The 25,271-nt window shown below is 42.3% G+C and overlaps 1 protein-coding gene across 2 annotated transcripts in view; it reads right to left on the reverse strand.

The window, feature by feature from the left end:
* Positions 1–355: 355 nt before the first annotated feature.
* Positions 356–25,271, reverse strand: part of LOC110122943 (membrane-spanning 4-domains subfamily A member 12-like) — a 28,160-nt gene continuing 3,244 nt past the window's right edge. The window contains exons 2-8 of one of the 2 annotated variants that reach the window (XM_070472897.1): positions 21,229–21,443; positions 20,877–20,971; positions 18,634–18,774; positions 15,463–15,519; positions 8,776–8,895; positions 6,368–6,488; positions 356–557 (exon numbers count right to left, since the gene is read on the reverse strand). In XM_070472897.1, the coding sequence (XP_070328998.1) occupies positions 523–557; positions 6,368–6,488; positions 8,776–8,895; positions 15,463–15,519; positions 18,634–18,774; positions 20,877–20,921 (519 nt within the window). In that variant the 5' untranslated portion in view covers positions 20,922–20,971; positions 21,229–21,443 and the 3' untranslated portion in view covers positions 356–522. The remainder of the gene's footprint in view (positions 558–6,367; positions 6,489–8,775; positions 8,896–15,462; positions 15,520–18,633; positions 18,775–20,876; positions 20,972–21,228; positions 21,444–25,271) is intronic. The other variant, XM_070472896.1, reaches the window with a different exon arrangement.

Genomic DNA, 25,271 nt, shown 5'->3' on the forward strand with positions numbered 1-25,271 from the left:
CTCCTCTATCCATGGAATTCTCCAGGCAAGACTACTGGAGTGGGTTGCCTCTCCCATCTCCAGGGGATCTTCCCGACCCAGGGATTGAACCCATGTCTCCTGCACTGCAGGCAGATTCTTTACCGCCTGAGCCCCCAGGGGTGAGGAATAGAAACGGTGCCTTGCTATTGCTACATCGATATCTTGCCTGCTCCCAAAGTTAGAGCCTCCTTCTTTCAGATGGAGCCCCTTCCCTCAGGCCAACTCCTCCAGTGTGTGATAAAGTGGGCATTCAGCATTACTTTCCTATATTCCCCAGACTGACTTCATGTTCCCATGTCAACTCAGATTGGCTTTTATGAAACGAACAGTCAGCTTCTGCTCAAATTGCATCCTTTATTGAAGAGGTAGGAAAAACGAGTACTGGAAAAGACTTCATTAGAATGCATTTTCCATGAGATCTCTTGAAAAAAAAATTATGGAGTTCTTCACTAATTTACAATTAATCTTTTCTTGACTGGAGTCACACTGGTTCTTTGGAAATTACGAAGACACAGAGTATTCAGACAGTGTGTAACCTGGGTTGAGTAGAGTGAGCAGATTCCTCGTTATTATACTGTAATATAATAACCTTATCCTTAGCTACTGAGTCAAAACAAGATAAAACAATAGCAATAACAAACATGTAAACCTATGTGATCAGCTGAAACTGTACGAAGAGAACAGTATCTACTCTGTTCTGGGGCACGGTCAAAGACACATCAGACCCATGGCCCATCAGAAACTGGTGGTTTCAATGGATTACAAATGACCATGTTAAACTAAATATGACTCTTTACAAAACAACTTTCACCTTCAGCTGGACACTTATGGGTCTCAAGATTCCTTCTGGATCCTCTACTTCATGTTCTGGGTCAGAAAGAGAAATATCCTTCTGGAATGGACAGCAATCTGGCTCAGATTACAGGATTTGGCGGAGTCACTACAGTTGCAGAAGGCATTCTGATACTAACAGTGTCATTCCCATCCCCAGTAAAACTTTGGTTGGTCTTTTTGCATTTTAAGTTTGTAGCAAAAAAAAAAGTTTGTAGCAGAATACTGTTACATTAGCACAGACACAAAAAACTGAAAATAATGAACATTTTGAGCAGTTTTATATTCAAGTGAAATACAGATCAGCATTTAAAGTTAAGCTCAACAGTTACTGAGCATTGGAATTAGAAATAAAGCATAGGCAGTTTATGTAGCTAATCTGCCACTCTTGTATCTACTGATTTTAGCCATTGAAAAACACTGAGTGTGAACCTAACTAACATATGAAACGTTGATAAAATTCCCAAATACCTTTCAAGTTTATCCTCTGTAATTCTCTATAGTTCAAATTTAGGGATTCATCATTTGGCTCTAACATGGCCTCTGTTGAAGCAATCATCTAAGTGTCCTTGTCTCTAGGCTTGTTCTTCAATTCTGTCTCTATTCTTCAGGTGAGTGACTTGTTCAAAATCACACTCCTACACCTTTATCTTGAGAAACCTGTATGCAGGTCAGGAAGCAACAAACTGGACATGGAACAACAGACTGGTTTCAAATAGGAAAAGGAGTACGTCAAGGCTGTATATTGTCACCCTGCTTATTTAACTTATATGTAGAGTCCATCATGAGAAACGCTGGGCTGGAAGAAGCACAAGCTGGAATCAAGATTGCCGGGAGAAATATCAGTAACCTCAGATATGCAGATGACACCACCCTCATGGCAGAAAGTAAAGAGGAACTAAAAAGCCTCTTGATCAAAGTGAAAGAGGAGAGTGAAAAGGTTGGCTTAAAGCTCAACATTCAGAAAACTAAGATCATGGCATCTGGTCCCATCACTTCATGGGAAATAGATGGGGAAACAGTGGAAACAGTGTCAGACTTTATTTTTGGGGGCTCCAAAATCACTGCAGATGGTAACTGCAGCCATGAAATTAAAAGATGCTTACTCCTTGGAAGGAAAGTTATGACTAACCTAGATAGCATATTAAAAAGCAGAGACATTACTTTGCCAACAGAGGTCCGTCTAGTCAAGGCTATGGTTTTTCCAGTGGTCAGGTATGGATGTGAGAGTTGGACTGTGAAGAAAGCTGAGCGCTGAAAAATTGATGCTTTTGAACTGCGGTGTTGGAGAAGAGTCTTGAGAGTCCCTTGGACTGCAAGGAGATCCAACCAGTCCATCCTAAAGGAGATAAGTCCTGGGTGTTCATTGTAAGGACTGATACTGAAGCTGAAACTCCAATACTGTGGCCTCCTGATGCAAAGAGCTGAGTCATTGGAAAAGACCCTGATGCTGGGAGGGATTGGGGGCAGGAGGAGAAGGGGAAGACAGAGGATGAGATGGCTGGATGGCATCACCGACTCGATGGACATGAGTTTAAGTAAACTCTGGGAGTTTGTGATGGACAGGGTGGCCTGGCGTGCTGCGATTCATGGGATCGCAAAGAGCTGGACACGACTGAGTGACTGAACTGAACTGAACTGAACGCCTTTATCTAAATTCAACATGGCAATTCCATGCCCTTTGCCATTATTCAGTTCAGAGAGGGGCTGGACTAAGGCAACTGGGCCAGTGTAGGGTAAAGAAAGGCTTCCCTTTGGCTTCTGAGAAAGAGAAACCATTTTCTTCTGCTGGATGTGAACCAGGAAGTATGCATCTTACAACTTTAAAATTAAGCTGAAGATTGCAGAGGAAGACAGAAAGAACCTGGGTTGCTGATACCATCACTGAGCTATTGAATCAGTTGATTCAGGAGACCCTTACTTGGGAACTCGCCATCATAAGACATGTTTTCTGATTAATTAAGCATTTTGAGTTGGGAGATCTGTAATGTGCTGCAGAAAATACTCTCATGGAAATAATGATTTAACCATAAAGCTTGATAAAGAAACACTGCTGTGTAAAACCCTTAAATAGCATGCTGTTACTTACAGACTAAATTCCAAACTCTTTTGTAAGCTGGTTTAGCTGTATTAGAAATTGATCCCAATTTGCTTCTCTGCCTTCATTTTCCAATTATATCCTCAACACACTTATCCTATGCATGTGTGTGTGCTCAGTTGTGTCTGGCTATTTGTGGCCTAATGGACTTAGCCCGCCAGTCTCCTCTGTCCATGGGATTCTCCAGGCAAGAATACTGAAGTGGTTTCCATGCCCTCCTCCAGGCATCTTCCCAACCCAGGGATCGAACCTACATCTCTTGTGTCTCTTGCATTGCAGGTGGATACTTTACCACTGAGCCACCCTGGAAGCCCACATTATCATATAGGAATCCCACAGATATCTATTCTTCTGGATCCAGGCAGAGTTTTAGATTGCCTTATTAGTGTGCATTTTTTTGGAGGGATTAATGATTGATTTTTATTTTGAAGGAATTTAGAGGTAAGGAGATAAGATTATCAGCCATTACAATCTATTAATATTTCCTTCTATCAATCTTTAGTGATTGTTTCTATCTTTTATTCTATTAATGCAGTTTACTATAAATATATTGTTTTTTTAATTAAAAAATTGTGCTAAAGTATATGTAATATTTAACATCTTAATCAATTTAAAATTGATTTAAATTGTTTTGAAAGTGGTTTTAAATATGTATATTATATTGTTCAATCATCACCACTATCTTATCTCCACAGTTTTTTTCATTTTGTAAAACTGAAACTCTATACACATTAAACAGTAACTTCACATGACCTGTTCTCCAGTCTCTAGCAACTATCCTTTCACTTTCTGCCTTATAATTTCAATTATTCTAAGTATCTCATATAAATGGAATGATACAATATTTGTGTTTTTGTGATTGGCTTATTTCACTTAGTGTAACATCACCAAGGTTTATTCGAGTTGTAGCATATGTCAGAATTCCCTTCCCTTCTAAGTCTGAGTAATAGTCCATTGTATGGATATGCTACATTTGGCTTATGCATTTATCTGTCCATGGAAACTTGGATTGCTATTTTTTGGCTATTGTAAATAATGCTGCCATTGAACATGAGTACACAGACATCTCTTTGAGACCCCACTTTCAATTTTTCTTGGTATATATCCAGAAGTGAAATTGCTATTTCATATGATAATTCTATTTTTATTTTTTGAGTACTCACCATATTGTTTTCCATAAAGGTTGTACCATTTCACATTCTCAATAACAGCATACAAGGGTTTCAATTTTTTCACATCCTGACCAACAATTATTTTCTGCTTAAAAAATATATTAGCCCTTCTAATGGGTGTGAGATAGTATCTCATTCTGTGTTTTTTTAACTCTTATTTCTTTATTATTGTTTTTGTTGCACTGGTCTTCACTTCCTTAACTGCCTTCAACAAATAAAATTTTCAGTCTTTGCCGAGAAGCTGTGTGTGTGTGTGTGTGTATGTGTGTGTGCATGTGTGTGCATGCGTGTGTGCATGCATGCATGTGTGTGTGTGTGTGCGCGCGCGCGAGTGTGTGTGCGTGTATGTGTGTGTGCATGTGTGTGTGTGTGCATGCATGCGTGTGTGTGCACGCGTGTGCATGCATGTGTGTGTGTGTGTTGGGGGTAAGTCTTTAAAGCTCTGGGACACAGTTGGCAACTCTGCTGTAGCCATCACTCCTTGCTTGCAGACAGCCTTAGGTCAACCAGAGGTGGCAGATTAGGGCATTCTCAGGTTTTCGTTTGGCGTGCATACAACCCTGCTTATGCACTTGGCCTTTGTTATTTCCAAATTACTGTCATAGTTTTAAAGTCCCTTATGGGTATCGTGTGTGTGTGTGTGTGTATGTACATGTCAGTTGCTCAATCATGTCCGACTCTCTGTGATTCCACGGACAGTAGCCTGCCAGGCTCCTCTATTCAGTCCATGGGATTCTCCAGGTAAGAATACTGGAGTGAGCAGCCATTCCCTTCTCCAGGGGATCTTCCCGGCCAAAGGATGGAACCTGGGTCTCCTGCACTGCAGGTAGATTCATTACCATCTGAGCCACAAGGGGAACCGTGGACATTGTCCTGTGCAGTTGGTGTTTTTTTTTTAAGTTCTTTGATCAGCCTTTTGTATTCCCCAACTGTCATCCTTGATTTACGCAGACATGATGCTAAGTGCCACTGTCTGTTCAAATACCCCATGGATGGAGGATCCTGGTAGACTAAGGTCCATGGGGTCACAAAGAGTCGGACACAACTGAGCAACTTTACTTTCACTTTCACTTTGATCAGCCTTTTGTATTCCCCAACTGTCTTCCTTGATTTAGGCAGACATGATGCTAAGTGCCACTGTCTGTTCAAACACTCCAGGGAGAAAGCTGTTCACAGTGACTAAGCTTTGAGTGAGGTCAGATTAATACGGGACTTGCCAGTGGAGGTTTCCAGGGAGCTGCCAGACAAGTTAATAAAAATTCTCTAGGAATAGGGCTTTTCTCTGGAGAACTCTAATACCACCCCTGTTCTTATAGTTGTTAGGCTGGTGTTTTTCGCAAGTTCTGTGGTTGCCAGGTTGTTTAATTTAAAGGCTGCTATGGAGATGGGGCAAGGAGGATGGGAATGTGACAAGTTAAAACACCATGGACCTCACTGTTCTTGCCAAGATGCAGCCATTTTTCTTGAATAAGTGCTTCTTGGATTATTTCAAGTTTTTAAACTAATTTCCAGATTTCTGAAAAAGTTGATTTTGACAACTTTTTGCCAATGTTCTCATGTATTTTATGGAAGAGCAGATTTTAGAGATCCTTATTCTTTTATTCCAGAAGTATTCTCTGGAGTGGCCTTGAAAATCTTCATTTTCTCAAGGCATTTGTGCTTCTGTGTGCTCAGTCATGTCTGACTCTTTGCGACCCCATGGACTGTAGCCCACCAGGCTCCTCTGTCCATGGAATTTTCCAGGCAAAAATACTGAAGTGGGTTGCCATATCCTTCTCCAGGGGATCTTCTCCGACCTGGGGATTGAATGAAACTGCATCTCCTGCATTGCAGACAGATTCTTTACCTGCTGAGCCATCTGGGAAGGCATTTGAAGATCCCAAATTTTAGAAGTCAGCATTTCATAACTAACTCTGAACCTCTGAGTCTCCAGCAGTCAGTGTTCCTATATTTGGTATGACCTGTGAAACCTCTGCAGTCTACGCTTGCTCTATGAATCTCCTGGGAGATGCCAGTTCTAAAAAACAGAATTCTCCCACAACTTTTCCCAAGACAAGTTGTTCAGCTTCAGTTTTTCACAGTACCAAGCAAATGACATTTTAGCATATTTTCTGCTGCCACTGACCTCAGTTTAGCAGCAACACTTCTGTTCCTTGAGTCTAGCTAGTTCCTTGGTCCCTCAGAGAGGGAGTTTTAGCAGAAGCTGTTTTATCTTGATCTGTCAGCCAGAAACAAAGCTACTTACTTTCTTCTTTGGATGCTGGATGATGCAATGCTCGCACAATCCAGGACACGATTATGCTTACAACAATCAGTTCTGTGACACTGCTGAAGAGTAAATACTGTAAAAGCATACCACCAGCTAACTGAATTAAAAAGAAGAGAAATATTCCTCCTGTTAATTAACCATTTAAAAACTATACAGGAACAACATTCAGATAATAGGGTAAAAATCATTCATCCTAACAGTCTCACACACCTATGATGATTTGGGGGGTATTTTTCATAACAATAAAATGTTTCAAATTTTACTGAGTACTTATATATGTGTCACACATTATGTTAAGCACTCTCATTTAAGAACAATCCTACAAGTTGGATGCTTTTATTTCTATTTTACACGTGAAAAGTCGCCTTAGTAGTAGAGAGATGACCTATGGGACCATACGCTATACTGGTGCCCATCTTCTTCTCTTTGTAGTCTCTCATTTGATGAGAGTGACTAGTGACCTGTGTTTTATGCTTTCCCCTGGTGCATGTGTAGTTTGCATGTTCTGTTTCCTTCTCACTCATGTATCGTGAGCATTGTGACACGTGTCAGGTGGAATCGTTCTCCTCTACTTCCACATTTCTACCACACTCCCAAGTAAGAGTTTTCTCTTTCTTAGAAATAGGTCAAAAATGGCTTCTGGTGCTTTTTGATGCTCTTCACTTACAATTCCCTATGTGAGAAGCAGGGATTTATCTAATTGTTGATTTTTGAGAGAAGGAAGCCAGCTCCTTCCAGAATGATCTGTGCTTACAGCTACAAGTTCTTCCTGTCAACATCTGGAAGTTGTTTAGGGCCAGTGTAGGGAGGGCTCCAAAATCACTGCAGATGGTGACTGCAGCCATGAAATTAAAAGATGCTTACTCCTTGGAAGGAAAGTTATGACCAACCTAGATAGCATATTAAAAAGCAGAGACATTACTTTGCCAACAAAGGTCCATCTGGTCAAGGCTATGGTTTTTCCAGTGGTCGTGTATGGATGTGAGAGTTGGACTGTGAAGAAAGCTGAGCGCTGAAAAATTGATGCTTTTGAACTGTGGTGTTGGAGAAGAGTCTTGAGGGTCCCTTGGACTGCAAGGAGATCCAACCACTCTATCCTAAAGGAGGTAAGTCCTGGGTGTTCATTGTAAGGACTGATGCTGAAGCTGAAATTCCAATACTTTGGGCACCTCATGTGAAGTTGACTCACTGGAAAAGACCATGATGCTGGGAGGGATTGGGGGCAGGAGGAGAAGGGGACGACAGAGGATGAGATGGCTGGATGGCATCACTGACTCAATGGGCATGAGTTTGAGTAAACTCTGGGAGTTTGCGATGGTCTATCTGTAACTAGCAGGATGACTTTAATTCATAAAGGGAGGTATCAGTACATTAGCAGGTTAATTTTGGCCAAAGATTTAAAACTTCTCCAACTATGGTGGTGATGGTGGTATTGGTATTGTTCAGTCACTAAGTTGTGTCCAACTCTTTGCAACCCCATGGACTGCAGTACACCAGGCTCCCATTTCCTCCACAATCTCCCAGAGTGTGCTCAAATTCATGTCTCTAGAGTCAGTGATGCCACCTAACCATCTCATCCTCTGTTGTCCCCTTCTCCCCCTGCCTTCAATCTTGCCCAGCATCAGGGTCTTTTCTAAGGAGTCAGTTCTTCACGTCAGGTGGCCAAAGTACTGGAGTTTCAGCTTCAGCATCAGTCCTTCCAGTGAATATTCAGGACTGGTTTCTTTTAGGATGGACTGGTTGAATCTGCTTGCAGTCCAAGAGACTCTCAAGAGTCTTCTCCAGCACCACAGTTCGAAAGCATCAATTCTTTGGTGCTCAACTATGATAATTAACAATAAAGCTGATAGTTTCAACTGTATCTGCTTGATTCTTCTTTGCTCCTTTGGTTCAGATCATGAGAGAAGAGTGGGTGGCTGCTTACTGGGCTCCCATGCTGGCTTCTTAGGGCTGCTGTAATGAAGTATCAGAATTCAGTGGCTTAACACAACTGAAATGTATTTTCTCACAGGCCTGAAGGTAAAAGTCCAAAAGGAATGTATTGGTCTGACACTGTTCCTTCCAGAGCCCCCCCAGGGGGAGGATTCTTCCGCCTCTTCCAGCCCTGGTAGCCCCAGGTGTTCCTCTTTCTCTGAGGTTTCTACTGTTTCCAAATACTGAAGTAAAACTGATTTTAAAAATATTTCCATGACAAAAATCTGGAGAAAATACAGGTTTTTTTTTTTTTTTTTTTTTTTTTTTTTTACTATTTCTCTGCCAAAGATGTTTGATAACTTTGGTTGTCTTTTCCATACCTTGCTCATTGCAAACATATATCATTCATCATAGTTTTTTTCAGTTATATCTAAAATTTTGATCCAGTTATTTTTAAATTTGGTACCTACCTGTGACCAAACATACTCTTTCATTTCTGCAGCATAAGAGAAACACGCAACACATAATATAATTGAACCGAATGCAGAAAAGCAGGCGCTAAAGATGCTCATGACAATGGTAGATGTAAGCTGTAACAGACGTGAGAACGCTGATCAGGAGCAGCAGAAGCAGATTCTGACGACGCAGTCAGTCTAGCCATCAGCTAGAGAACATTCCAGCTAAATTTTAAAATCTGATTTTCTGGAATTTTACTGCACTTACTAACAGGACTCTGAGTTAAATTTGTCTAGTACCAAATTAGGATAAATTTTTTTTTCAGAAGAAATATTTATTTATTCAACAAATAATTATACAGTGCCTACCACTACTGCTGCTGCTGCTGCTGCTGTCACTTCAGTCGTGTCCGACTCTGTGCGACCCCATCCCTGGGATTCTCCAGGCAAGAACGCTGGAGTGGGTTGCCATTTCCTTCTCTAATTCATAAAAGTGAAAAGTGAAAGCGAAGTCGCTCAGCCATGTCCGACTTCATGACCCCATGGACTGCAGCCTACCAGGCTCCTCCGTCCATGGGATTTTCCAGGCAAGAGTACTGAGTGGGGTGCCATTGCCTTCTCCATATAGTGCCTACAACATGCTAAATATTGTGTTAAGGATAAACTCAGACTTCAACTCAAGAATCTTATAATCAAATGGGGGAGGCGAAATAATACTTCATGTGATAAAAATTAAATAAATAATGAGCTTAAGTCTAGCATCTGCCAAGTCATCCTCCTTCAGTAATGCCACTTTAGTACTTAAAACCTTTCTATAGGCCCAGCATCCTTCCAGACAGCATGGAGGGCCTTATATGAGCTGTGAAGAGAGGCTGTGTCCCTTTTCAAAGGTGCCGCATGCATTTTTGTATATGTGAGGATAGTTACATTTTAAAGAGGATTTTAAAAAAACTAATAATGGAAAGGAGGATGTGCTTTGATGCTGGTTAACAAAAGGAAAGGATAATAGTGGCAACATTAATTTTTGGTTGTCCAATCAGCAACCCCCTTCCTACTGTAAGGGCTCTTCTTATTGTTCTAGTCTTTATGAGAGATGCTTATCAAACTTCTATGAAGTCAGAGGGAGGTCTTCCTGTCTTCAATCTCTAGAGCCAGAGTCAGACCACAGTCAATGAAACGCTCCTCTTAAGGGCTGTAAACCTTGAGCAAGTAACTTAAAGATGAGCAAAAGACTAGGATTCATTCCTGAAAGAGAGAGCTGTGATGTTATGCAGGGGGGCAGTGGGAACTGGACTGCTAGATACCTAACAGTGGCAACAGCGTGGCCGGATCCGCTTCACTAAGAGGAGCACTTCTATCGCACCACCATGCTTTCTGCTTCTGGGTCTCTGGGACTTCCTCAGATCCTGTTCATTTTCTAAGTCTACTCCTTCATCTCCGGTAGATGCTACAAGCCTGGCATCTTCTCAATATTTCTCATTTTTCCTTGGATAGCCAGACTCAGTTCACAGTGGCAGACAAAGTTGAGACTGTATATTATGGGAAAGAGAACAGTGTATACGCAGTTTCAGAAACATGGGAAGCAGGTGTTCCGGAAAACTCCTGGCATTTGATGCGGCTGAAACGTGAAACGCTGAAGGGGAGTTGGGTTACATATGACCAGAGAAGTGGGTGAGGGATGGATTATGAAGAATTTAGTTTTTGTGCTGAGGATTTTAAAATTTTATGTCCATGTAGAGCTGCTGGGAGTATCAGCTAGAAGGACTGTTCCTTAGTAAAGATCCAGGCTGTGGCATGCTCCAGAAAGTGCCCACTACTACTGTCTCTGCACACTTATCCTGTTGCCATTTATGAGGTCCCTCATCCCATGAGTGGGGGCTGGGCAGATAAAGAGAGCCCCCTTCTCTAGGTTGGGGGAAAGAGAACAGTGATCCATCCTTATGAACCAGGATCACCTAAAGAAAGACATGTATGTTCCAAAAAAGCCTAATTGAACATTTGAATTAAATACACAACATCATTACTTTTGAGGGATCCTGTTTCTAGTGTGAGAGTCTGAGGAACTTCAAGGACCAACTCCCCACTGAAATTTGTGAATGTTACTAAAAATAAACCCAATCACTTAAAAATCTCTGGAAACAGTACTCAGGGCATACAGCAAATGAAGAAACATTTATTCAAGAAAATCTACTAAAACTCAGTACAGACTGTGAGTCTGTGGTATGTGAACCGGGGTCTGTACCCTCTTGACCCTCTCAGCAAGGCAAGACCACTCCAAGTCCCTCCCCTCATCCCCTAGTCAGAGTTTTCGTCTAGCCTGTCCCTGGAGGGGCAGGTCATCTAACTAGCATATCCGATCATGTGCCCAGCCACCTGTTGCCCAGGCCATGTCCCAGTGCGTGCAACCTAGAGAAGGGGGCTCTCTTCATCTGCCCAGCCCCCTCATGGGATAGGGGGATACCTTGGATGTGGTATCAGTGAGTCCTGGGCCCTGATCACCCCTGCCCTGGCTTATGAGGTCAGGGCTCCACATCATAAGAGGCAGACAGAGGAGACCGGGGCTGCTGCCACCTTTCACCAAGCCCTCAGCTCTTAACATGGGTGTCACTCAGAGAGAAGCACCCCCTCGTCCTTGACACCCAGAACATTCTAGCACCAGAGCCCTGGCTCAGAGAATTTGTCCTCAGGAGAAGGAAGCTATAGAAAGAGGGCTTCAGTCTCCCCAAGGGAGGTGACTTCATTTGCAACAGAATATGGAGAAACGCAGGCCTCGGGGTATTCTCAGAAATAGTTGGAGTGTTAAGGGAAACACTGACTGAAACCTCCCACCCTGATTGGACAAGGCAGCAGCCACATGGATGAGTTATCCGAGGAACAGGAGGTCCTGGTAAGGAATGTGGAACTAACAAGCCACCACCAACCGGAAGGATCTGGGAAAGGTCAAAAGGAGAGAGGAGACACCAGTCCATAAGTCCTACCAACCTCCCAGAATCCTCCTTGTTGGAATATCTTGGGTGAGTGATGTGTGCACCACCAGAAAGGACCCTGAGTCAGAATGGCTGACCAGAGACCATCTGGAAACTAACCCCATTACCATGAAAGGCAAGACCGTGAGCCACGTGGCAGAGCAGTCCTGCTGGGTTCCCTTACTCTCCTGCTCTCCACCTGGGTGCCCCTTCCCAGTAACATCTCTTGCTAACATTTGTGAGCACGTGTGTATTCTTGGACAATTCATTTCTGAATGTTAGACAAGAGTCCACTCTCAGGCCCTAGGAGGGGTCCCTCTTCCTGCAACAGAAGCTGTGGTGAAAGACAACTGGAAGGAATTGATAAGATGCACAGGCGATCTAGGCTTTAACTGTAGGGAAGTTAATTTGCTAGAGAAATGGGGAAACAAACAGTTAGGAAGAGCCTTCCTGGGTTCAGAACAAATCTCTCCCTCAGGCTTTGCTCAAATGCCATCTTCTCAGTGAGATGAATTTGGATCATCTTATTTAAGCACACAAGCTCCCCCTGATGCTGGAAAGACTGAGGGAAGGAGAAGAGGGCGTCAGAGGGTGAGATGGCTGGATGGTATCACCGATGCAATGGATATAAACTTGGGTAAACTTTGGGAGATGGTGAGGGACTCCAGGGAGTCCTGGCATGCTGCAGTCCATGGAGTTGCAAAGAGTTGGACACGATTGCGCAACTAGACAACAGCAGCACTGAGACACACGGACTCCCAGGGCAGCCCTGCCAGTGTTTCCCCTACGCCCCACGGTGGTCCTCACCTTCTCACATGTTCCTAAGCCCTACCTGTTGTGTTTAATTGCTCTATCCTCCTATTACAATAGAAGTGCCGCAGGGGCAAGAAATCTTTGTCTGTCTGTTCACCGAGGCATCCTACATACCAGAACATGCCTGATGCTCAAGATGTTTTTTTGAACTGAATTATTGGAATTTGTAAAGAAAGTTGAGCACCAAAGAATTGATCCTTTTGAACTGTGGTGCTGGAGAAGACTCTTGAGAGTCCCTTGGACTGCAAGGAGATCCAACCAGTCCATCTTAAAAGAAACCAGTCCTGAATATTCACTGGAAGGACTGATGCTGAAGCTGAAACTCCAGTACTTTGGCCACCTGACGTGAAGAACTGACTCCTTAGAAAACACCCTGATGCTGGGCAAGATTGAAGGCAGGGGGAGAAGGGGACAACAGAGGATGAGATGGTTGGATGGTATCACTGACTCAATGGATATGAGTCTGAGTAAACTCCGGGAATTGGCAATGCACAGGGAGGCCTGGCATGCTGCAATCCATGGGGTTGCAAAGAGTCAGACACGACTGAGCAACTGAACTGAACTGATGGAATTTAGAAACATTAAATGTACATGAGGTGCATTCTATCAACCCAAGAATAATAGAACATCATGCTGCCACTTGAGTAATTTTTCCAAGGCATTTTCCTGACTTGATAAGTAATTATAGTGGATTTCGTTTTGTAAGAATTGAGCCGCACTGATTTGGAAAACTCTGGACTAGCATCCTTGGGGCAGAGGAGTCTTTGTGTTCCTGTGAAGAGTGATATCGCGTGTTTCTAGAGAAGGAAGTGGAACTACGCTGGATGAGATGAGAGGAAATGTTTACTTTTGCCTCTTGAGGTTGGGGGAAGAATGACAAGGGGAACCAGAATGTGGCTAGAACTTGGAAGTTACAGCCGTCATCCTCTCTCACCATCCTTCTGGTAGAAAGAAAAACCGAAAACAAAAACACTTTTGGTGAATTTTTGTGAAAACCAGTCAAGTGAAGTGAAAGTCACTCAGTCGTGTCTGATTGTTTGTGACCCCCTAGAATAAAGTCCATGCCAGATTCTCCAGGCCAGAATACTGGAGTGGGTAGCTGTTCCCTTCTCCAGGGGATCTTCCCAACCCAGGGATCAAACCCAGGCCTCCCACATTGCAAATTTATTTACACCTGTTTCCTTGGATGTGGTGAAGAAAAATGGAAACAGTCTATGCAAATATGAAACTGAACTATGATGATGTCAGTTGCCGATTAAAAATGGGCAATTGCTGTCTGCCTCTGACAAGGATTAAATTACAAGCTCGTTTGACCCTTAACCTTCAACATCCACCTGAAAGGAGCTCAGGGTGGATATCAGGAATGAGGCACTCTATGCTCTGGGAAAAACTAGCCAAACAGGTCTTCAGATACTTAGATATTTTCAGATTTTATGAGTCCAATTCTTGCATCTCCTCATATCTAGAAAAATACTAAAATCCTTCATGGCGACATCTGCTCCTTGTGACTATCTGTAACCTTCATGAACCTAGCAAAGAGTTGGACATAACTGAAGTGACTTAGCATAGCACAAAGCTTAACTTTCAACTCTCATGTTGCAATTTTTTTTCCCCAGCCAACAAAGTTTCAGGGATTTGAAAAATCACAAGGGCATTCACAGACTTCGAGGCCAACTCTACTTGTATCTTTGGGGCAAAAGTAACATCAGATCACATCTGGGTCACACGTACATGCTGTGTGTAACTGTCCTTTATGCTTGTGTGCATGCTGTGCCAAGTTGCTCAGTTGTGTCTGACTCTTTGCAACCCTGTGGACTGTAGCCCTCCAGGCTTCCCTCTCCATGGAATTCTCCAGGCTAGAAGACTGAAGTGGGTTGCCATGCCCTCCTCCAGGGGATCTTTCAGACCCAGGGATTGAATCTGCATCGCCTGTGTCCCCTACATTGGCAGGCAGGTTCTTTACCACTATTACCACTTGGGAAGCCTCATGCTTCATGCTTATTTACTCTTTTAACCCTCACAACCATCTTTTGAGGTAGGTAACTTTATGTGTCACTTTTTTTTCAGATGATGACAGTGAAGCACAGAGTAATTTGCCCAAGTTCATGTAGCCACTTGGACAATCCACCTCCAGAGCTGTGATCCCAATCACACTGGAGGAGGGTCTACAGGGAAAAGTGACTATCCTTTGTCATTGATTCATATTCCAATGTTAGTCTCTAGATTTGAGTTTGCTGAAGGCAATTCTCTTTTCAAACATCATTTTGTCTTTTCCCCTTCCCACTGCTTTGCCTCCTAGGTCAGAATTCTGTTTGGTTTTATATTCCCTCCTGGGCATCCCTGGGGGCTCAGTCGTAAAGAATCTGCCTGTCAGTGCAGGAGATGTAGGTTTGATCCCTGGATCGGGAATATCCCCTGGAGAAGAAAATGGCAACTCATTCCAGTATTCTTGCCTGGGAAATCCCATGGACAGAGAAATCTGGAGGTTACAGGCCATGGGGTTGCAAAAACATCAGACACAACTTAGCAACTAAACAACAATGATAAAACATCAGACACAACTTAGCAACTAAACAACAATGACAACATACCCCACTAGATAGCTTGAGCTGATTTTTCCCATCAGAACCCTGTCATCTGACACCTTATAAAACTAATTCCTTACACTGCACCCTCCTCAACACCCATACACCCTGCACACAAAAAGATGCACTGGAGGGCATCCTTATAAAAAGTGTTTTGTTTTTTTTTTTTCCTATACTAACATTTGGAAAAGTATTTTTTCCTCCTAGAAAAATTGGCTGAAGGGCAATAATTTCTTCTCAGTTTGTTCCAAGAACAAAACTTTTTATCTTTGGCATTGCTCCAAACATTTCTTTTTTAAAAAATTTTTTTATTTTTTGCTCCAAACATTTCAACGTACCTTATATCGTGTGGGCTTCTTCTGTGCGCTGATGGCCATGGACCCTGAGATGAGGAACTGGGGCAGAAACATGGATCTGTCAATACCCATTCCTGCTGATGGACCCCAAACACTCTTCCTAATGCCAGTGGCGTTTCTGAGAGCTAACACATCAGCGAATTCTCTGAAGAAGGCGGTTTTAACTATGTATTTCAGTTCTGCAGTGACCACTGGTAGACTCTAAGAAATGGATTCACCCTTTCTCCATCACAGAGAAGAAACGACATTTTAAAGTCTTTGGGCATTAATGAAACCTTTGTACCGGTGTTGGGGCTTAGGGGTTTCACAAAGACTGTGAGGGACAAGGAGGATGTACTTCACTTGTTTTGATTGCCATTTATTTGAAAGAACATTGCCCCACATCCATCACACTGTAGAAAAAACGATTTCATCAACCAAACGTAGTTTCAGAAAGCATTTGATCTGAAGAATTAGAGGCTGACTTCCACATATTCCGTCCTAAGGACTGTTTGTTGCTCCCAGCATATTAGGAATTTTTTTTTTTTAAATGGTTTGTCTTATACCTGATCTGCATATGCTCACAGCAGTTACAAAAGATGACTTATTTGAAGGGGGCTGGGGACCTTGCAGTCCAGGAAAATGAGACCCCGTCATGAAAGCAGAAGCATCCTTAGCTTGATTAAAAAAAACCCTCTGACACTTTTCCTGGGTCAGTCTGTAAAATTTACTTACACTTTCTAAATCTTGGTTTCCTTATTCATTAAATGGGATTCAGTAACATTCTCTAATGGGGTTGGTTTTTCTATCATATAAAACAGACCTGAAGCACTTTTTGGAACATGCCTGATATTCAGCATATATAAAATTGAATAATTACTGCCTGTGACTAATTTCTACTGTAAGCTTCTCTTCTACATCATGGACTTGGGAATCCTTCTGGATGCTTTGTATTGGGCAATTCACTTTCACTGTATTCTGTCAGTGTAAAGCATTTCTCCTTATGACATATGGCCCTTTCCAGAAAGTTCTAGTGCTGGTAAATGCCCAACACTTGAGGACCAACCCTAAAAGGAAAGTCTCTGAGGGAATATCTCTCATCTGAGGCACTGGTGACCAGACCCCCCCAGGGTTAAAACTGCTGTAGTACCATGTTTCCAGGGACTTTCTTGGTGGTGCTAATGGTAAAGAATCTGCCTGCCAATGCAGGAGGCATCAGTTCAGTTCAGTCGCTCAGTTGTGTCCGACTCTTTGCAACCCCATGGACTGCAGCATGCCAGGCTTCCCTGTCCAGCACCAACTCCCGGAGTTTACTTAAACTCATGTCCATCAAGTCAGTGATGCCATCCAACCATCTCACCCTCTGCCGTACCCTTTTCCTCCTGCCTTCAATCTTGCCCAGCATCAGGGTCTTTTCCAATGAGTCAGTTCTTTGCATCAGGTGGGCCAAAGTATTGGAGTTTCATCTTCAGCATCAGTCCTTCCAATGAATATTCAGGACTAATTTCCTTTAGGATGGACTGGTTGGATCTCCTTACAGTCCAAGGGATGCTCAAGAGTCTTCTCCAACACCACAGTTCAAAAGTATCAATTCTTCGGCACTCAGCTTTCTTCACAGTCCAACTCGCACATCCATACATGACCACTGGAAAAACCATAGCTTTGACTAGAGGGACCTTCGTCGGAAAAGTAATGTCTCTGCTTTTTTATATGCTATCTAGGTTGGTCATAGCTTTTCTTCCAAGGAGCAAGCGTCTTTTAATTTCATGGCCACAGTCACCATCTGCAGTGATTTTGGAGCCCAAGAAAATAAAGTCTGACACTGTTTCCATTGTTTCCCCATCTCTTTGCCATGAAGTGATGGGACCAGATGCCATGATCTTTGTTTTTTGAATGTTGAACAGCTTTAAGCCAGCTTTTTCATGCTTCTCTTTCACTTTCATCAAGAGGCTCTTTAGTTCCTCTTCTCTTCCTGCCATAAGGGTGGTGTCATCTGCATATCTGATTACCTATCTCCTGCATATGGTAGGAGGCATAAGAGGTGCATGTTTGATCCCTGGGTTGGGAAGATCCCCTGGAGAAGGGGAATGCAACCCACTCCAGTATTCTTGTCTGGAGAATCCCATGGACAGAGGAAACTGGTGGGCTACAAGGGTTGCAAAGAGTTGGACATGGCTGAAGAGCCTTAGTATGCATGCAGCATGTTTCAGAGTCCTTTTCACAAAGCACAGGGACTGTGTTACACTCAAATCTCCTCTCCCACAGCTTTGTTTTTCATTGAGGAGTACAGAGGGAATTGCTCAGAGGCTAATAAAACCTTTTGTCCTCTGAAGAGAAATTTGGCCTTGGGTCAGCTTTGATGGAGAAGGAAATGGCAACCCACTCCAGTATTCTTGCCTGGAGAATCCCATGGAGGGAGGAGCCTGGTAGGCTACAGTCCATGGGGTTGCAAAGAGTCGGACACAACTGAGCGACTTCACTTTCTTTCAGCTTTGATACACTAGGAATGTTAGTTGTGTTACTATGCCACATCACTTATGAATAAAATCCTTGATTTTATTGTTTCTGGATTGGTTGTAGCTATGAGCCTAAATTAACCTGTGGGAGACCACAGCCTTGGGTTTCCCCGAATACAGTGTCCTGTAATTAATTGTGCATGTCTCTGGCAGGTACCTTGGCAACTATGCTTATGGAGTTTTTACAATATCCTTCCTTACTCAAAACATCCACTTTAGAAACCTGTTTTAGTTTCTTCTCCATTCCATGTTTCTTCTTTTCTCTTTCCTTGTGTAGTCTCTCTAAAAATCTCCAAAAATCATTAAGCTCAGGCCTTTGGATTTTCACTCTGCCAAAGAAGGGCCTCATAGTTTTCCAAACAGCCACTCTCTTTATTACTCTTCAAACATACCCTTCAATATCATTTATGCATGCACATGCCATTCTCCTAAAGGATTTATCAAACATACAACAAACATAAAAATGCTTTCCCTAAGCATACACTCCCCACCCCAGCCCAAATCCTACTCTCCACTTTGTTAAGGCTGTTTCCACAGTAAAATTTGCTGTTTAGAGTCTGATACTGGGTCTTTAGTCCATTTCTTGATCTCATGAGTAATTCACTTGGTACGTTAGAAGAAAGATGAATTGAAATAAAAAGCACCATGGTTTACTCACAAATGGCGCTGACCACACTATGTACCCTAGTGGAAGTAATACAGGGACATCGCCAGTGTCTCTTATATCCTCTTCGAAAAACAAGGAAGCAGAGAGAGCGCCCAGTGCATAGTGAAACAGGGTAAGAATTATTTGCACAGCCTGTGAGAAGAGAGAGTCATCATCATTACTCAAGTCCAGCCCATCACAGATGCACACAATCTGAGTGACTGAAAGGCCATGGAAATGGCCACCTCACCCTGGTATTTCTGAAGCAGTGGTGAAAGACTTAGCATGTCAGGGAGGAACCAAAGTGGGTAAAAGGGCCATATTGGGGGTATTTAATGAAACTGGGAGTATTTGTCTTTGTTTTATAATAATCTTTGGAGGTAATTAATTTAAATCTAGTTGGTTCTAGCTAAGTGAAAAGCAGAGACCTATTTGGTTCAGGCAGACACACAACAGAAAGGAGATGTCTGGCTCCGGGGATGTCTCGGGCCCTGCCTTGACACTGGCCTCCTTTCTGCGGTCGGTTCTCTGAGGCCACCTCCAATGCATACTTGGTCCTTTTGGCCTTGCCTCCTTTCTTTCGTCCTCTCTTGTCTGGGACTTGGACTTGGGTTTCTCTTTGCTCTGCCCCACTCCCATACCCTGTGCAGACTTTTGTAATTACAGGCTGGACCAGAGCCCTAGGCTTTGTTAAAAAAAAAAAACAAAACCAAACAAGAGAAGGGATGCTCTCTAATGACCCCTGACATTCTGTAACTCTCATGTGAAGTGTGCTCATGTGCTGGGACTTGTTTGCCAGCTTGTGTGGAGACTCACTCACACATGAGCCCAGAGAATCCTTGTTAGGCAGGGAAGAAGGCAGATGGAAAAGATCAGTCTTCTGTTCTAGCCAGGCCTTCAGCTGATTAGATGAGGCTCACCCACACATGGAGGGCAATCTGCCTTACTCAAAGTTCACTGATTTAATTGTTAATCTCATCCAAAAGACATCTTCACAGACATACCCAAAACAATGAGGGCAAATATCTGGGCACCCTGTGGCCCAGGTAAGCTGACATATTCAATTAACTCTCACAGAAAGTCAAGTGGCAATAGTACTCGTCTCCCTTAAAGATTACCTTGACCTTGAGATAACACATAATCACGCATTTATTGGTGACTTGTGTCTATGTCTCCCACATGAAGGATGGCAATTTGGATTGGGATCAGATGGAGTTGCCCACTGATGACTCACTCTTCAATTTTAGCTCCTTTTGGGGCTATAAATCCACTGACTTACTTTGATTTCAGTGAAGGACCCATGAGAGTTTAGTAGAAGAAACTAAATAGAAGATCCTAACCCTCATCCTTTCTTGAGATGATGGATTGTACTGGTAGGTCAGGGGGTGGCCACAACAGGCTTATGGCTTCTCCACATTGTGATTACTGCCTTCCTGGCCAGATAAGGAGATAAGGAACAAACAGTCCAGACCTAAAACACCATGGTAATGCAGGATGGGGGTAGAGAAACACATCTCCCCCCTCACCCTGCCCTGTGTGAGACTTTGCTGCATTAAGGTACATTTCCATTCTGGAGGTGGGTCAAGTAGCTGCCAACCAGCTGAAGGTAGTCGTTGACTTGATATGTTGTGAATTTTCCTAGCACAAACTTCACTCTTGCTGCCTTCAATCAAAATGTGCTTCAAGCCCCCACAAATATTGGTGGATTATAGAAAAGGTCATAACCTTTTGTTAACATTTTTAAAAAACTTAAAGCATTCTAAGGTTGAGGACAGGTGAGAGGGAAGACACCAATGCAGAATATGACCTACCTGATCGGACTATATGGGGAACATAGTGAGATCACAATGTTATCAAGCAACCACAGGTCATAGAGCCCCATTGTCTATAGGCCCTTCTGGTTTGGAGCCCATTGCTGGACCACCTCATCTATGATCTATAAACTTGTTTCAAACTGTTTACAAACAAAGGCAGGAAATGGACCTTCTCAGGGCTGGTGAGATTTATAAGCAATCTCAGAGTATATTTTCTAGAACCCTGGGTAGGTTGTGATGATGTTGAACTATTCAAAAATGGCTTGTGGATTTATAATTTGTGCCCAATTAGCTCTAGCCTGATTGGCATCACTCCATAATACTGTCATCAACTTTCCTTCCTTAGGGAAGTTCATTATAGATATGGTCAATGTCTCTTGCCTTTTCTATTAGGCAGATACAACACATCATTTATTAACCGAAGTAGCACTTAGTCCTTACCCCTAATGCTCTGGCCTCCATTCTTAAAGGATATCTTCTTGCCATTTTAATTAAGATATGGTCTAGAAACTATAGAGAAAAAATTGACTCCTTTTCTGTGGAGAAATACAGAGAAAAAATAATACTAATTATTTTTGAGATAAGACACTTAATATTGCAGCCTGTGGTTTTCTACTACTTTCCTTGAGGGAAGCTTCTTTGAGCAATCTACTAATGTTACTCTTTGCTATGTGGCTAATAACTTCCTGTCAAAAACCAAGAGCTACCGCTCAGATTTTATGCTTTCATCATGGTCTCTAAATGAGACTGAGTAAATGCCTTTTGAGGTGGGTACCTCCACTCCTATTCTTACCTTTTCTGAGAAGTGCTCGCTACTCTAAATGCCCAGGGTTATCCAGGGTTGAGCTCCTGGTTGCCATCTTTGGTCTTCACACAAATATCTCTCAATCTAGCTATAGCTGATTGGACAAGGTGTGAGCATGTGAATTTAACTCAGGCAGTCATAATTTCCTTCCCAGAAAACTATACAGGCATGCCTTGGAGATACTGTAGGTTATTTATAGACCACTGCAATAAAGCAAATCATATGAATTTTCTGACTTCCAATGCAAAGTTATGTTTATGCTATATTGTAGTCTATTGTGTGCAATAGCATTGTCTAAAAAATGTACACACTTTAATTAAAAAGTAGATTACATACAGATGGCCAAGAGGCATGTGAAAACATGCTCAACATCACTAATTATTAGAGAGATGCAAGTCAAAACTACAATGAGATACCACCTCACACCAGTCAGAATGGCCATCAAAAAGTCTATGAACAATAAATGCTGGAGAGGGTGTGGAGAGAATGGAACCTTCCTACACTGTTGGTGAGAATGTGTACAGCCACTATGGAGAACAATATGGAGGTTCCTTAAGAAACTAAAAATAGAGCTACCATATGATTCTGGAATTCCACTCCTGGGCATAGGTCCAGAGAAAAACATGGTTTGACAGGAGCCATGCACCCCAGTGTTCACTGATCTGTTTATGATAGCTAAGACATGGAAGTAGCCTAAATATCTATCAACAGAGGAACGGATAAGGAAGTGGTCATATATACAATAGAATATTACTCAGCCATTAAAAAAACTGAAATGATGCCATTTGTAGTAATGTAGAAGACTTAGGGATTATCAGAGTAAGGAAAGTAAGTCAGACAAAGATGAATATCATAGGATATTGCTTATATGTGAAAGCTAAAAAAATGATACAAATGAACTTATTTACAAAATAGACTCACAGAGTTATAGAACAAACTCATGGCTACCAGGAGGTAAGAGTCGGAAGAGAGATAGGTTGGGGAGGTTGGGACTGATAGGAACACACTGTTATATCTATTCAACAAAGATGTGGTTATATCTTTGTTGTTATATCTAATAGACTAAGACAATCAACAAAGACTTATTGTACAACATAGGGAACTCTGCTAAATACTCTGTAATAACCTAAACGGGAAAAGAATTTGAAAATAATAGATACATGTACATGTATAACTAAAGCTAAGGGCAAAGGAGAAAAGGAAAGATATACCCATCTGAATGCAGAATTCCAAAGAATAGCAAGGAGAGATAAGAAAGTCTTCCTTAGTGATCAATACAAAGAAATAGAGGAAAACAATAGAATGGAAAAGACTAGAGATCTCCTCAAGAAAATTAGAGATACCAAGGGAACATTTCATGCAAAGATGGGTACAATAAAGGATAGAAATGATATGCAACTAACAGAAGCAGAAGATATTAAGAAGAGGTGGCAAGAATACACAAAAACACTATACAAAAAAAAGATCTTCATGACCCAGATCACACGATGGTGTGATCACTCACCTAGAGCCAGACGTCCTCGAGTGCAAAGTCCAGTGGGCCTTAGGAAGCATCACGACAAACAAAGCTAGTGGAGGTGATGGAATCGAGCTGAACTCTTTCAAATCCTAGAAGATGATGCTGTGAAAGTGCTGCACGCAATATGCCAGCTAATTTGGAAAGCTCAGCAGTGGCCACAGAACTGGAAAATGTCAGCTTTCATTCCAGTCCCAAAGAAAGGCCATGCCAAAGCATGTTCAAACTACTGCACAATTGCACTCATCTAAGAAAGCTGAGCACCGAAAAATTGATGCTTTTGAACTGTGGTATTGGAGAAGAATCTTTAGAGTCCCTTGGATAGTAAGGAGATCCAACCAGTCCATCCTAAAGGGAACCAGCCCTGAATATTCACTGGAAGGACTGATGCTGAAGCTGAAGCTCTGATACTTTGGTCAACTGATGTGAAGAACTGACTTATTTAAGAAGACCTTGATGTTGGGAAAGGTTGAAGGTGGGAAGAGAAGGGGATAACAGAGGATGAGATGGTTGAATGGCATCACTGACTCGATGGACATGAGTTTGAGTAAACTCTGTGAATTGGTGATAGACAGGGAAGCCTGCAGTCCATGGGGTTGCAAAGAGCTTGACACCACTGAGTGACTGAACTGAACTATAGGCTACCAAAGTAATACTCAAAATTCTCCAAGCCAGGCTTCAGCAATACGTGAACCGTGAGTTTCCAGATGTTCAAGCTGGATTTAGAAAAGGCAGAGGAACCAGAGATCAAATTGCCAATATCCGTTGGATCATCGAAAAAGCAAGAGAGTTCCAGAAAAACATCTACTTCTGCTTTATTGACTATGCCAAAGCCTTTGACTGTGTGGATCACATCACAATAAACTGTGGAAATTTCTTCAAGAGATGGGAATACCAGACCACTTTACCTGCCTCCTGAGAAATTTGTATGCAGGTCAAGAAGCAACAGTTAGAACGAGACATGGAACAATGGAGTGTTCCCAAATTGGGACAGGAGTATGTCAAGGCTGTATATTGTCACCCTGCTTATTTAACTTATATGCAGAGTACATCATGTGAAATGCTGGGCTGGATGACTCACAAGAGGAATCAAGATTGCCAGGAGGAATATCAATAACCTCAGATATGCAGATGACACCACCTTGGTTCGATCCCTGGGTTGGGAAGATCCTCTGGAGAAGGAAATGGCAACCCACTCCAGTACTGTTGCCTGGAAAATCCCATGGATGGAGGAGCATGGTAGGCTACAGTCCATGGGGTTGCAAAGAGTTGGACACGACTGAGCGACTTCACTTTTTTCACTTATGGCAGAAAGAGAAGAGGAACTAAAGAGCCTCTTGATGAAAGTGAAAGAGGGAAGTTTAAAAGCTGGCTTAAAGGTCAGCCTTCAAAAAACTAAGATCATGGCATCCGCTCCTAACACTTCATGGCAAATAGATGGGGAAACAATGACAGACTTTATTTTCTTGGGCTCCAAAATCACTGCAGATGGTGACTGCGGCCATGAAATTAAAAGACGCTTGCTCCTTGCAGGAAAAGTTATGACCAACCTAGACAGCATGTTAAAAAATAGAGACATTACTTTTTTGACAAAGGCCCATCTACTCAGTGGTTCAGTTTTTCCAGTAGTCATGTATGGATGTGAGAGTTGAACCATAAAGAAAGCTGACTGCCAAAGAATTGATGCTTTTGAACTGTGGTGTTGGAGAAGACTCTTGAGCGTCCTTTGGACTGCAAGGAGATCCAACCAGTCCATCCTAAAGGAAATCAACCCTGAATAATCATTGGCAGGACTGATGCTAAAGCTGAAGCTCCAATACTTTGACCATCTGATGCAAAGAACTGACTCATTGGAAAAGACCTTGATGCTGGGCAAGATTGAAGGCAGGAGGAGAAGGGGACGACAGAGTGTGAGATGGTTGGATGGCATCACCAATTTGATGGATGTGAGTTTGAGTGAACTCTGGGAGTTGGTGATGGACAGGAAGCCTGGTGTGCTGCAGTCCACAGGGTCACAAAGGGTTGGACATGACTGAGTGACTGAACTGAACTGATACGTATAACTGAATCACTTTGCATATATCTGAAATTAGCACAACAATGCTAATCAAGTCTATTCCAATACAAAATAAAATTTTAAAAATTTAAAAAATAAAAGTGTTAAAATGAAAAAGCAGTTTATAGTCAAGAATTCTAACCATCATCTTTGACTTCAATAAGTCATAACTATTTTGCAATAGTGACATCAAGGATTATTTTGATCACTATAATAAATACAGCACAATATAATAGTTTGAAATAGTGTGAGAATTAACCAAAATGTGACACAGAGGCATGAAGTGAGCAACTGCTTTTGGAAAAATGACAACAGTAGACTTGCTCTATGGAGGGTTGCCAGAAACCTTCAATCTTTATTTATAAAAAAAAAATGCAGTCTTGGCAAGCAGAATAAAGTGAAGTGCATTGTATTTAACCCTAAAACAATATAGTCCCAATCTGGGCTTGTCTTGTGCCC

Source organism: Odocoileus virginianus, chromosome 10, assembly GCF_023699985.2.
Source record: "Odocoileus virginianus isolate 20LAN1187 ecotype Illinois chromosome 10, Ovbor_1.2, whole genome shotgun sequence".
NCBI lineage: Eukaryota > Metazoa > Chordata > Mammalia > Artiodactyla > Cervidae > Odocoileus > Odocoileus virginianus.